Source organism: Mirounga leonina, unplaced genomic scaffold, assembly GCF_011800145.1.
Source record: "Mirounga leonina isolate KUSES-001 unplaced genomic scaffold, KU_Mleo_1.0 Mir_126, whole genome shotgun sequence".
Classification (NCBI taxonomy): Eukaryota; Metazoa; Chordata; class Mammalia; order Carnivora; family Phocidae; genus Mirounga; species Mirounga leonina.
In genome coordinates, this window is record NW_023270314.1 from 31,459,868 (window position 1) to 31,475,053 (window position 15,186).

General features: G+C 40.0%; 1 protein-coding gene across 2 annotated transcripts in view; it reads right to left on the reverse strand.

The window, feature by feature from the left end:
- Positions 1–15,186, reverse strand: part of ANO6 (anoctamin 6) — a 184,740-nt gene that overhangs the window by 47,494 nt on the left and 122,060 nt on the right. For both annotated transcript variants that reach the window (XM_035002827.1, XM_035002826.1), the window contains one exon: positions 3,859–3,993. In XM_035002827.1, coding sequence (XP_034858718.1) covers positions 3,859–3,993 — 135 coding nt within the window. The remainder of the gene's footprint in view (positions 1–3,858; positions 3,994–15,186) is intronic.

The window sequence follows — 15,186 nt, forward strand, 5'->3', positions numbered from 1 at the left end:
TTTCCCTCTTAAGATTAATATTGTACTGGAGAGTCTAATCATGGGAACCACACAAGGAAAATAAATTAAAAGCCTCCAGACTGGAAAGGAGTTAAGTAAAACTTTTTTTATTCGAGATGACATGACACTGCATATTAAAATTCTAAGAAATGTACCAAAGAACTATTAGAATTAATAAGCCGGCCCCTCAAGGTTATAAGACACAAAATCAATACACAAAAAGCAATTATATTTCTATACACTAGCAATGAATAATCCAAAAATGAAATGAAGGAAGCAATTTCATTTATAATAGCATCAAAAAGAATAAAATACTTAGAATAAATTTGAGAAAAGTGTGAAACTTAAATACAAAATAGTAAGAACTACAAAATAGTTTATTAATAGAAATTAAAGACAACCTACATAAATGGAAAGACATTCTATGTTCATAGATCAGAAGTCTTAATATTGACCTGAGATTTAATGCAATTCTGGCTTTTTTTCAGAAATGGACAAACTAATCCTAAAATTAACATGGAATGTAAGGGACCCAAAATGGCCAAAACAATTTTGAAAAAGTTTTGAAGTTTTCAATTTCAAAACTTATTAACAAAGCTACAGTAATCAATATAGTATGTATTTGCAAAAAGGGCAGACATAGAGATCAATGGAAAACAATTGAGAGTCCATAAACAAACTGTTACGCCTCTAGCCAATTGGTTTTTGACAATGGTGCTAAGACAATCAAATGGGGAAAGAACAGTCTTTTCAAAAATGGTGCTGGGGGTGGGGTGGCACCTGGGTGGCTCAGTCATTAAGCATCTGCCTTCGACTCAGGTCATGATCCCAGGGTCCTGGGATCGAGCCCCGCATCGGGCACCCTGCTCAGCGGGAAGCCTGCCTCTCCTTCTCCCACTCCCCCTGCTTGTGTTCCCTCTCTCGCTGTGTCTCTCTCTGTCAAATAAATAAATAAAATCTTAAAAAAAAAAAAAAAATGGTGCTGGGGCCCCTGGATATATACCTGGTAAAAAAATGAATCACAGACCTAAATCTATAAAACTTTTAGATGATAAACACTGATAAAATCTTTATGACTCTGGATAAAAATGCTTTCTAAGATACAATACCAAAAGCACAAACAAACAAAAGAAAAAAATTAGGTAAACTAGACTTCATTAAAATTAAAAACTGTTGTGCTTCAAAGGATACCATCAAGTAAGTGAAAAGGCAATCCATAGAATGGGAGAAAATATTTGCAATATATTTGATAAAGGATTTTATCCAGGATAAAGAACAGTTTAAAAAAGACAATAAAAAGACAACACAATTAAGAGAGGCAAAGGATTTGAACAGATGTTCTCCAAAGAAGATATACAAATGGCAAATAAGCACATGAAAAGATGCTCAATATCAGTAGGCATTAGGGAAATACAAACAAATCCACACTGACATACCACTTCATACCCACCAGGATGACTAATACATAGGTATTCGTAAAACCCAGCAATATCAAGTGTTGATGAGGATGTGGAGAAATTGGAATCCTCATAAATTGCTACTATGGAAGTACAATAGTGCGGTCACTCTGAAAAATACTCTGGCAGCTCCTCAAAATGTTAAACATAAGAGTTACCATGTATTCCAGCAATTCCATTTTGTGAAGGATATATTCTCAAGTGAACTGAAAACATATGTTCACACAAAAACTTGTACATGAATGTCCATAGCAGAATAAGTAATAATAGCCAAAAAGTAGAAACAACCTAAATTGACATGGATGAATGGATAAACAATGTGGTATATCCATACAATGTCATTTTATTTGACCACAAAGGGGAATGATGTACTGATATATGCTACAACATGAATAAACCTTGAAAAGATTATGCTAAGTCAAAGAAGAGTCACAAAAGGCCACAGATTGTACGGTTCCACTTATATGAAATGTCCAGAATAAGCAAATCCACAGAGACAGACAGTAGATTCATAGTTGCAAGGGCTAAGAGAAGGGGGGTTAGGAAGTGACTGCTAATGGGGATGAAGTTTCTTTTTGGGGTGATGAAAATGTTTTAAAATTAGACAGTGGTGATGGCTGCACAACTCTGAATTGACTTAAAACCACTGAACTGTATACTTTGAAAGGGTGCACTTTATGATATGTGAATCATATCTCAATAAAGCTGTTATGTTTAAAGGGGGACATAAGCTTTAAACATAAGCTTTTATAGAAGCGGAAATACCTATAGTATCCTCCACTTACATATGCATATTTTCAAAAGCACACAAAATGAAATATATTTTGTAGGGATACAAATATATCTGATAAAGAATATATAGTATATATAAAGGAATGATAAAAAAAAATAAAAATTTGGTGTAGTTCTATTTCCAAAGTGGAAAGTGAGGGAATGCAACTGAGGGAAGCATTTCCCAGGTAACAGTAATGTTCTTTCTTAAACTGGTGAGGGATCATCCATTATTCCTTATACCTTAAATACATTTTCTATTCCTGTGAATCTACTCAGCATGTAATAAACTTAACTGAAAATATTTAAATGCATGTATTTAAATAGTAATTAAAGCCCCAATAGTTCTGAGCACAGGGAGTATATCCCCAAGACCCTCCCCCAGATTTCTGTAAACTAATCTTTGTGAAATAGTAGAAACATGTGCTGTGACTGTTGGGGTGTTTGTATAAAATGACCTGTAATGAGAACAGTCACAATGCAAGAACCTTATAAAAATGCTACTTTTGTACTTTGAAAGTGTATATTTGAGATGTTGGTTTTTTTGGTTTTTGTTTTTTTGTTTTGTTTTTGGTTGGAACAGTATACAAAACAATGGAGAAGCCAGAGACAAATTTTGGCAAAATGTATCAACATTCAGCCTTTGGCCCTGAACTCTTTATTTTCAGTGAAGAGAGGAGAATACTTCAAAGACCATCTGCAGCTTTCTAGCTAAGAAGCCATAATGGGTACAAAACGCTCAGAATTCTCCATTAAATAGAATGGATAATTATGCCTATACATCAGAGCTGCCATGTAAGCTTCCTGCCTCGGGAGCCAGGCTGATATGCTTGGGGCTAGAAAAATCTGGTCATCAGCTAGCTCATTGCTGGTGCCCAGAAATTTTGATCTGGCTGTCACAGCTGGAGAGAGGCCAGGTGAACACAAGAAAATGCCTGCTTCAGTGTTGCATCCCTTCTAAAGGTTGAGACTACCAAAAGCAGAGGAATAATAACACAATTCAGAACAGTGATGGTGAAATTCAGTGTGTTCTGGCATCTATGCTTTTTCCCTTTAGACAGTGCAGCTGGTATTTTAATTCTAACATCAAGCACAAACGATTGTTTATCACTTATTTTTTTTTCCCATAACACTGTAAGGCCTAATTTTTTAAAAAGTAAAACAAAAACAAAAGTGTTGTTTACTTGGATTTTTAAACATGTTTGCTAATATATATTAAAAAGTCATTTCTAAAAGCATAAAGACACCAATTTTATCAAGTTTTGCCTTGAAACCTTGAAGAAATCAGAGCTGCTCTTGGCTCAAATCTGTAGGGCTGAGTGAAGCATTCCTCTGGGGAGCAGAAGTTCAAGGAAAATCCTCCCTCCACACCGCCTTTCTTTTTCAAAGTATTGTCTTTAAAAATTGGAGTGTTTCCTAAGGGTAATATTCTTGTCAGAAACTGGGCCGCATTATCTAAAAAAATTTTTTTTCCACTTAGTTATTATACTCAGGACAAAAGGGATATATCATCCAAAGCAGTAAGTGTTCTGTGATGAGTCTTCCTTTACTAAAACAGTCTAAGACCCTGAAAATAATTTTATGTCTAACCAACTTTTCATCACAGTAACAAGGAATAAACAGAACTTACCTCCATGTACAGTTATTCTGATTAAAATATCCATAGAGAAAGCAAGCCACTCCGACTACCGCAGCCAGCAAGAGCATCTGAGTATAGTAGCCCAGCCAAGCAAAGTAGATTCCAATCTTTTCTCCATAATATTTCCTGAACAAAGACAGAAATTGGTTATCGGAGGCGCAATTATTGCTAATTGAACCACTTTGCAGCTTCATCCTAACCTTAATTTCTGATTTTAAATACCGGAGGCTTTAAGCTTAAACCTCTTACCCAATTCATACTTAAAACATGTTCATTTTCATAAAGACCCCAAATTCCACTATGAAACAAGTATTTTATGTATCATAGAAGTACCGATCACTGGTGAGCCTGATGAAGCAAAGTCAACTAGAACAGGGCGAAGGAAAGAAAAATGCTACATAGTAAGCAAATAGAGAACATCATCATCCTTCTTTGTAAATACGAACACATCTGATACATTCTCCAAAAGATTGTTTGTAACATGCATGAGACAAATGAACATGAACAATCTGCTCCCAGTTAACCTGCTTTTGCTTATCCAGGGAACTTCCTTGGAGCAAATGTAATGTCAATCACAAATACAAGAAAAGGACTGATAAGAAGTCACTGATAATGACTGAGGAATCCACCGTCCTGTATTCCTTATATCTAGCACTTCTATTTTTTCTAAGTTTTGAAAACTCATCAATGGAAGAGTCCAGGGAGGCACAGTTGGAAGAAAGGGGGCAGGGCAGGAAGCAGCTCCAGACTATTCCTGAAAGGGAGACAGACACAGTTGGGCACTAAGAGTTGAGAGGTGAGGAGAGCACATTGAGATGATGACTGTTGGCTGTTGTTGATCTTTCCTAGACTGCCTCCTTCCTGGCTCAGTACTGGTCCACAGAAACTGTAGATTTACTTAGCTCTTCGCTTCCTCAGAGGCCTCTATGAGACTTCCAGCTCAGTATGGAGCTGGGCTGAGGTCCTTGGGCTTAGCTTGGTGGAGACTAAGCTCTGAGGAAGACCTGAAGTCCCAGGAGACTTCCTTCAGACAGGAACATCTCTGGGCTGAACCAGTGGTCAGCTTCACAGGTCATAGGCCTGGGTATAGGCCACATCCCCGGGGATAAGGAAGGGCTGAGACAGACCTGGAATCAGGGGTCAGGAGGAACCAAGTGTTGCATTTTTAAGTGATTGGGGCTGTGTTGTCTGGCTCCTAGACTGCAGGTCAATGACAGGCTCAGGGTAGTGCCTGAGAAAGAAAAGCCAGGCAATGGGTTTGCAACGTCTTGGCTGTTAGATTTTCTGTGGTATGTTTTTATCAACCATCCACACTGGAAATGCTACATTTAAAACTGGAAAGAATGTTAGAGGTTACTGGTCCAACTCCCCAATAGTAAAAATATTCTGCCTCATTTAGAGCTAGTCAGGTAGTCCCTGCTTGGATACTGACCATGACAGGGAGTTCATTATTTCCAAAGATATCTACATTATATTGGAGGCAAGAAGATCAGAAAGAATTTTTTTTTTTAGATTTTATTTATTTATTTGACAGAGAGAGACACAGCAAGAGAGGGAGCACAAGCAGGGGGAGTGGGAGGGAGAAGCAGGCTTCCCGCTGAGCAGGGAGCCCGATGCGGGGCTCGATCCCAGAACCCTGGGATCATGACCTGAGCCGAAGGCAGACACTTAACGACTGAGCCACCCAGGCGCCCCTCAGAAAGAATTTTTGAATCTCAGAAACCTGCCTCCAAGATCTTGCTGAAAGGCTGGGAATAATATAATAATAATTCCTTCAAATATGATATTCTGATCATTCTCTTTCTGCCAAAAAATCCCAATTCTTAACACCAATTTCTAAAAATTCAGCTTTTTGATCAAAGTTGTAAGTATATACTTAGTAAGGGGTCAGATAGTTCTAGTAATTGTCACAGTGGTTCACTGCTTAGTTTTCTGTGTGCTTACCAACAATTTAACCCCAGACTTTTACCTAACATGTAATTTTCTCAGTACTTTCAAACACATGAGGTAGTTTCTTGATTTCATCTCCTTGAATAAATCCCATCAGATCTTCTCCACCCTGATTAATGATTCTCTAGCCCTGCCAGAGTCGTCACCTGGGATCTCGCCATTCCTCTGTCATGTTGGGAATCCCTGTTTACTGAAGTCATGTTTTTCTCTTCCTTCATGGAGCACCTCCTCCATTACCTTGCACATTTAAATTGTGAAAATTCCTCACACTTATTTTAACAGCTTGACCATTTATGGAATTGGAAAGTGAGAAATCACCTCCCTTGGAAACTTGAAATTATTGCTCTCTTTTCTTCTACCTACAGTGCTGTCATTGAGGAGTTCAATGTTATTCTGAGTCTTGCTCCTTCAAATGAAGCCTATTTCTCTTTCTGGAGGTTCTCAGGATCTTCTTTCTGTCTTCAGTGTCCTGAGGTGTCATGTTGTCGTGACTAGATGTCATGCTGAGGTGACTGGCTGGCTCTATTTTCATCCTCTGAGCTGAGCACTCAGTAAGCTCCTTCTATCTGGAGACCCAGCACACTCAGTTCTTGTCCCAAGCGTGCTACAAAGGTGCATACGCACAAGTTGTGTCTTTCCACAATGTCAGCTTTATTCACTCATAAAGCAAAATTCGCACAATTGTAACAGGTTCGGGACTCCAAACTCAATGATACCTCACTGCACATTTGATTTGGCTTCATACATGCCACACAGGACAAGATACAATACAAAGTCAAACAACAGACAAGATGCAATGAAGGTGAGAAATTAATGAACCAAATGCAGTTAGTCCATGAGCAGGCAGGTTCATAATTTTTGGAGCTGGGAGACAGATATAGGCAGTTTTGTGGTACTGTTCTCTCTCCTTTTGTGTATGTTTGAAATTTCCCATAATAAAATATAAAACAAAGTAAACCAAAACTCTTCAGTGTTTTTTTTTTTATGATGTTATTTATTTATTTGAGAGAGAGAATGAGATAGAGAGAGAGAGCATGAGAGGGGGGAGGGTCAGAGGGAGAAGCAGACTCCCCCACTGAGCAGGGAGCCTGATGCGGGATTGGACCCTGGAACTCCAGGATCATGACCTGAGCCGAAGGCAGTCACCCAACCAACTGAGCCACCTAGGCACCCAAAACTCCTCAGTGTTTTAAAACTCTCACTTCCAAGGTCAAGCGGTTTTCCCATGTCAGTGGGCACAGAAGTATGGTAGAAAGAACAGGCACTTGGCTCCAGGCCAACCTGGGGTAAAACTGACTCTCCCCTCCTCACCCTCCACATCCCACCCATAAGCAAGTCCTGTTGACTCCCCTCCTAACCCCCATTCCAACTATGCAGCGGGTTCTCCTCTGGCCACTCTGACGGCCTCCTACCTGCTCTCCCTGCTTCCTGGGGCCCCTGTCGTCCATTCCCCAAATTATCTTTGCAAAATGTGAATGAGATAAAATTATCTGATTACTTAAAAGTATCACAACTGCTTTTCACTGCACTTACAGTCTAAACTCTTTTCCATGTTCCCACTACCCCACTTCTAACCTGTGTCTCATCATTCTCTTCTCTCATTAGCACGGGTCTTTGGTATTTCTTCACACTTGCCAATGTCCCTGAGCCTTGGGCCATTGTGCAAACTGCCCCTATTCCTAAAATGACTTCTTCCAAATCCACAAAATCCTGGTTCCTTTTCACTATCCAGGTCTTAGTTCATATGTTTCCAACTCAAACGTAACTTTCTTCACTTCTTTCCCCCACCCCATCTCATCACTGTTTCTTCATTTCAATCAGAAATTTTGCTTACTTCTTTGCTTAATTTTATTTGTTTGTTGGTTATTTTTGGTCTGTCTCTCTCTAGCAGCCTTGCCCAAACAATAAAAGTCTCTGGAGAGGAAGAAGGGTGGAGCAAGATGGCAGAGGAGTAGGAGACCTGGATTTCGTCTGGTCCCAGGAATTCAGCTAGATAGGGATCAAACCATTCTGAACACTACGAACTCAACAGGAGATCGAAGAAAAGAATAGCAGCAACTCTGAACAGAAAAGTGACCACTTTCTGGAAGGTAGGACGGGTGGAGAAGTGAATCCAAGGCAATATTCGGGAAGATAGATGGCAGGGGAGGGGGCCTCCGTCGGCCGCTTCTGGCAAGTAATAGAGCAGCGGAGCACAAAATCGGAACTTTTAGAAGTCGGCTCCACTGAGTGACGTTGCTCCAGTGGCTAAGCAGGGGATGGAGCCCTCTCTGGGACAGTGTGGTCTCAGGACCCTCGGGGTCACAGAAAGACCGGGAGTGCCTGAGTGAGCCAGAGCTCCCAGGTATCGGAGCGGGGAAGCTGGCTGCAGAGACGGAGCCGAGGAGCGGGCTCTCAGCTCGGGGTTGCCATAAACCGTGATCCGCAGCAGTCAGGCCACTGCTCTTCCAGCAGGGACCCAACAAGCAGCAGATTCGGGGAGACTCTCCTTCCTCCCCCCAGAAGGAGCAGCGTGGGAGTGCACCGCAGGGATCTGCTGGGTTGGGAGACTCCACATGGGGTCGTGAGCCAGAGATAGAAACACTGGGTCACATGCTGGGTGAGCACAGAGTACGGCGGGAGACCGGGGAGACGGGAATGATTGACTGCTTTTCTCTGGGGACTCACTGAGGAGTGGGGCCCAAGTTCTTGGCTCCTCTGGGTCAGAGACTGGGAGGCCGCCATTTTCAAACTCGTCCTCCAAAGCTGTAGGGAAAGCTTGCAGGGAACAAAAGCTCCCCAAACCCAGGCAGATTACTTATCCCCACCCGGCAAGGGCGGGGCAATTCCGCCTCCGGCAAAGACATTTGGGAACCACAGCAACAGGCCCCCCCCCTCCCAGAAGATCAGCAAGAAAAGCCAGCCAAGGCCAAGTTTACCCATCAATGAGAACGGCAGAACTCCAGTGCTAGGGGAATACTGCACCTAGAATCCATGGCTTTTTCCCCATGATTCTTTGGTCTTTCGAAGGTTATTTTTTTTTACCTGTCTTTTTTTTTTTTTTTTAATTTTTCTTTTTCCCTTTTTCAAAAAATATTTTTTATTTTTCATTTTTAGAGTCTTATTCTATCCCTTCATAGTAGTTACGCTTATTTTTGGTATATATATATAAGTTGTTCTCTCTTTAAAATTTTGAGATACAGTTTCTTCTAACAGATCAAAATATACCCTAAATCTCTAGTGTATGGCTTTGTTCTAGTCTCCCGCCTGATCACATTCTCTCCCCTTTTTTTTAATCCTCTTTTTTTCAACCAACTTCTTATCTTCTCAATTCCTTTTGTAAAATCTTTTATAATTTTCATCTTTACAGACATAATCCATCCCTTCATCGTATTAACCCTTATTTTTGTACATATGTAAGTTTTTCTTTCTTTAAAATTTTGGGAGGCACTTTCTTCTAACAGACCAAAACGCCCAAAATCTAGTGTGTGGCACTGATCTATGCACCAGCCTGATCATATTTGATCATACTGGGTTTTTTTGTTTTGTTTTTGTTTGTTTTTATCTTTTTTTTCTTTTTTCTTTCTTTCCCTTTCTTTTCCCCTGGTTGCAGGTCTTTTCTGATTTGTTTAGTGTATATTTTCTGGGGACGTTGCTACCCTGTCAGCAGTTTGTTCTCTCATTCATCTATTCTCCTCTGGACAAAACAACAAGACGGAAAAAATCACCTCAACAAAAAGAACAAGAGGCAGTACCAACTGCCAGGGACCTAATCAAGATGGACATTAGTAAGATATCAGAACTACAGTTCAGAATGATGATTTTAAAGATACTAGCTGGGCTTGAAAAAAGCATGGAAGTTATTAGAGAAACCCTTTCTGGAGAAATAAAAGAACTAAAATCTAACGAAGTCGAAATCAAAAAGGCTATTAATGAGGTGCAATAAAAAATGGAAGCTCTAACTGCTAGGATAAATGAGGCAGAAAAGAGAATTAGTGATATAGAAAACCAAATGATGGAAAATAAAGAAGCTGAGAAAAAGAGAGATAAACAACTACTGGATCACGAGGGCAGAATTCGAGAGATAAGCGATACCATAAGATGAAACAACATTAGAATAACTGGGATCCCAGAAAAAGAAGAAAGAGAGAGAGGGGCAGAAGGTATATTAGAGCAAATTATAGCAGAGAACTTCCCTAATTTGGGGAAGGAAACAGGCATCAAATCCAGAAGGCACAGAGAACCCCTCTCAAAATCAATAAATATAGGTCAACACCCCGACATCTAATAGTAAAACTTATGAGTCTCAGAGACAAAGAGAAAATCCTGAGAGCAGCTCGGGAGAAGAGACCTGTAAACTACAATGATAGAAACATCAGATTGGCAACAGACCTACCCACAGAGATCTGGCAGGCCAGAAAGGACTGGCACAATATATTCAGAGCACTAAATGAGAAAAATATGCAGCCAAGAATACTATATCCAGCTAGGCTGTCATTGAAAAGAGAAGGAGAGATAAAAAGCTTCCAGGACAAACAAAAACTAAAGGAATTTGCAAACACAAAAGCAGCCCTACAAGAAATATCGAATAGGGTCCTCTAAGCAAAGAGAGAGCCTAAAAGCAACACAGACCAGAAAGGAACACAGACAATATACAGTAAAAGTCACCTTACAGGCAATACAATGGCACTAAATTCATATCTTTCAATAATCACCCTGAATGTAAATGGGCTAAATGCCCCAATCAGAAGACACAGGCTATCAGATTGGATTTAAAAACAAGACCCATCGATATGCTGTCTGCAAGAGACTCATTTTAGACCCAAAGACACCCCCAGATTGAAAGTGAAGGCGTGGAAAACGATTTACCATGCTAATGGACACTAAAAGAAAGCTGGGGTGGCAATCCTTATATCAGACAAATTAGATTTTAAACCAAAGACTGTAATAAGAGATGAGGAAGGACACTATATCATACTTAAAGGGTCTATCCAATGAGAAGATCTAACAACTGTAAATATCTATGCCCCTAACATGGGAGCAGCCAATTATATAAGCCAATTAATAACAAAAGCAAAGAAACACATTGACAACAATACAATAATAGTGGGGGACTTTAAAACCCCCCTCACAGAAATGGACAGATCATCTAAGCAAAAGATCAACAAGGAAATAAAGACCTTAAATGACACACTGGACCAAATGGACTTCACAGACATATTCAGAACATTCCATCCCAAAGCAACAGAATACACATTCTTCTCTAGTGCCCATGGAACATTCTCCAGAGTACATCACATCCTAGGTCCCAAATCAGGTCTCAACCGGTACCAAAAGATTGGGATCATTCCCTGCCTATTTTCAGACCACAATGCTTTGAAACTAGAACTCAATCACAGGAGGAAAGTCAGAAAGAACTCAAATACATGGAGGCTAAAGAGCATCCTACTGAAGAATGAATGGGTCAACCAGGAAATTAAAGAAGAATTAAAAAAAATCATGGAAACCAATGAAAATGAAAACACAACTGTTCAAAATCTTTGGGATACAGCAAAGGCAGTCGTAAGAGGAAAGTATATAGCAATACAAGCCTTTCTCAAGAAACAAGAAAGGTCTCAAATACACAACCTAACCCTCCACCTAAAGGAGCTGGAGAAAGAACAGCAAATAAAGCCTAAACCCAGCAGGAGAAGAGAAATAATAAAGATCAAAGCAGAAATCAATGAAATAGAAACTAAAAGTACAGTAGAACAGATCAACGAAATTAGGAGCTGGTTCTTTGAAAGAATTAACAAGATTGATAAACCCCTGGCCAGACTTATCAAAAAGAAAAGAGAAAGGACCCAAATCAACAAAATCATGAATGAAAGAGGAGAGATCACAACCAACACCAAAGAAATACAAATAATTATAAGAACATATTATGAGCAACTCTATGCCAGCAAATTAGATAATCTGGAAGAAATGGATGCATTCCCAGACATGTATCAACTACCAAAACTGAACCAGGAAGAAATAGAAAGCCTGAACAGACCTATAACCACTAAGGAAATTGAAGCAGTCATCAAAAATCTCCCAAAAAACAAAAGCCCAGGGCCAGATGGTTTCCCAGGGGAATTCTACCAAACATTTAAAGAAGAATTAATACCTATTCTTTTGAAACTGTTCCAAAAATAGAAATGGAAGGAAAACTTCCAAACTCATTTTATGAGGCCACCATTACCTTGATTCCCCAAACCAGACAAAGACCCCATCAAAAAGGAGAATTACATTGATGAACATGGATGCAAAAATTCTCACCAAAATACTAGCCAAGAGGATCCAACAGTACATTTAAAGAATTAGTCACCACGACCAAGTGGGATTTATCTCTGGGCTGCAAGTTTGGTTCAACATCCGCAAATCAATCAATGTGATACAATACATTAATAAAAGAAAGAACAGGAACCATATGATCCTCTCAATAGATGCAGAAAAAGCATTTGACAAAGTACAGCATCCTTTCTTGATCAAAACTCTTCAGAGTATAGGGATAGAGGGTACATACCTCAATATCATAAAAGCCATTGATGAAAAACTCACAGCAAATATCATTCTCAATGAGGAAAAACTGAGAGCTTTCCCCCTAAGGTCAGGAACGCGGCAGGGATGTCCACTATCACCAGTGCTATTCAACATAGTACTAGAAGTCCTAGCCACAGCAATCAGACAACAAAAAGAAATAAAAGGCATCCGAATAGGCAAAGAAGAAGTCAAACTCTCACTATTTGCCGATATGATACTTCATGTGGAAAACCCAAAAGACTCCACCCCAAAACTGCTAGACCTCATACAGGAATTCAGTAAAGTGGCAGGATATAAAATCAATGCACAGAAATCAGTGGCATTCCTATACACCAACAACAAGACAGAAGAAAGAGAAATTAAGGAGTCAATCCCATTTACAATTGCACCCAAAACCATAAGATACCTAGGAATAAATCTTACCAAAGAGGCAAAGGATCTGTACTTAGAAAACTATAAAATACTCATGAAAGAAAGTGAGGGAGACACAAAGAAATGGAAAAAAGTTCCATGCTCATGGATTGGAAGAACAAATATTGTGAAGAGGTCAATGCTACCTAGAGCAATCTACACATTCAATGCAATCCCCATCAAAATACCATCCACTTTTTTCAAAGAAATGGAACAAATAATCCTAAAATTTGTATGGAACCAGAAAAGACCCCGAATAGCCAGAGGAATGTTGAAAAAGAAAAGCAAAGCTGGCCGCATCACAATTCCGGACTTCCAGCTCTATTACAAAGCTGTCATCATCAAGACAGTATGGGACTGGCACAAAAACAGATACATAGATCAATGGAACAGAATAGAGAGCCCAGAAATGGAACCTCAACTCTATGGTCAACTAATCTTCAACAAAGCAGGAAAGAACGTCCAATGAAAAAAAGACAGTCTCTTCAACAAATGGTGTTGGGAAAATTGGACAGCCACATGCAGAAGAATGAAACAACCATTTCCTTACACCACACACAAAAATAGACTCAAAATGGTTGAAAGACCTCAATGTGAGACAGGGGTCCAACAAAATCCTAAAGGAGAACACAGGCAGCAACCTCTTGGACCTCAGCCGCAGCAACTTCTTCCTAGAAACATCGCCAAAGGCAAGGGAAGCAAGGGCAAAAATGAACTATTGGGACCTCATCAAGATAAAAAGCTTTTGCACAGCAAAAGAAACAGTCAACAAAACCAAAAGACAACTGACAGAATGGGAGAAGATATTTGCAAATGACATATCAGATAAAGGGCTAGTATCCAAAATCTATAAGGAACTTTTTAAACTCAACACCCAAAGAACAAATAATCCAATCAAGAAATGGGCAGAAGACATGAACAGACATTTTTCCAAAGAAGACGTCCAAATGGCCAACAGACACATGAAAAAGTGCTGAGCATCACTCGGCATCAGCGAAATCCAGATCAAAACCTCAATGAGATATCACCTCACACCAGTCAGAATGGCTAAAATTAACAAGTCAGGAAACGACGGATGTTGGCGGGGATGCGGAGAAAGGGGAACCCTCCTACACTGTTGGTGGGAATGCAAGCTAGTGCAGCCACTCTGGAAAACAGTATGGAGGTTCTTCAAAAAGTTGAAAATAGAGCTACCGTACGATCCAGGAATTGCACTACTGGGTATTTACCACAAAGATACAAATGTAGGGATCCGAAGGGGTATGTGCACCCCAATGTTTATAGCAGCCATATCCACAATAGCCAAACTGTGGAAAGAGCCAAGATGTCCATCAACAGAAGAATGGATAAAGAAGATGTGGTATATATATACAGTGGAATATTATGCAGCCATCAAAAGGAATGAAATCTTGCCATTTGCAACGACATGGATAGAACTGGAGAGTGTTATGCTGAGCGAAATAAGTCAATCAGAGAAGGACATGTATCATATGACCTCACTGATATTAGGAATTTTTAATCTCAAGAAACAAACTGAGGGCTGCTGGAGTGGTGGGGGGTGGGAGGGATGGGGTGGCTGGGTGATAGACTTTGGGGAGGGTATGTGCTATGGTGAGTGCTGTGAATTGTGCAAGACTGTTGAATCACAGATCTGTACCTCCGGAACAAATAATACATTATATGTTAAAAAAAAAAAAAAAAAGGGCGCCTGGGTGGCTCAGTCGTTAAGCGTCTGCCTTCGGCTCAGGTCATGATCCCAGGGTCCTGGGATCGAGTCCCACATCGGGCTTCCTGCTCTGCGGGAAGCCTGCTTCTCCCTCTCCCACTCCCCCTGCTTGTGTTCCTGCTCTCGCTATGTCTCTCTCTGTTAAATAAATAAAATCTTTTAAAAAAAAAGAAGATAGCAGGAGGGGAAGAATGAAGGGGGGAAATCGGAGGGGGAGATGATGAACCATGAGAGATGATGGACTCTGAAAAACAAACTGAGGGTTCTAGAGGGGAGGTGGGTGGGAGGATGGGTTAGCCTGGTGATGGGTATTAAAGAGGGCACGTTCTGCATGGGGCACTGTGTGTTATATGCAAACAATGAATCATGGAACACTACATCAAAAACTAATGATGTAATGTATGGTGATTAACATAATAATAAATAAATAAAAAGTCTCTGGAGAGCAGCTGACCTTGATGCTTTCAGAAAACAAATGTTGAGCTAGTCATCACATCTTGTTAGATATAGTAAAACAGTATCTAATAGCAGATACAGGCAAGCAGTGAAAACTTGTTTTCTTACCATACAATTTAAGCTAAATCTAACATTTACTCCTGGCAATGAAGAATATGGTAGGTCTTTATTCCCAATTCTTGGGAGCTAACCTCTCAACTCTTGAAATTTCCCAAGATAAGGGTAACTTTGTT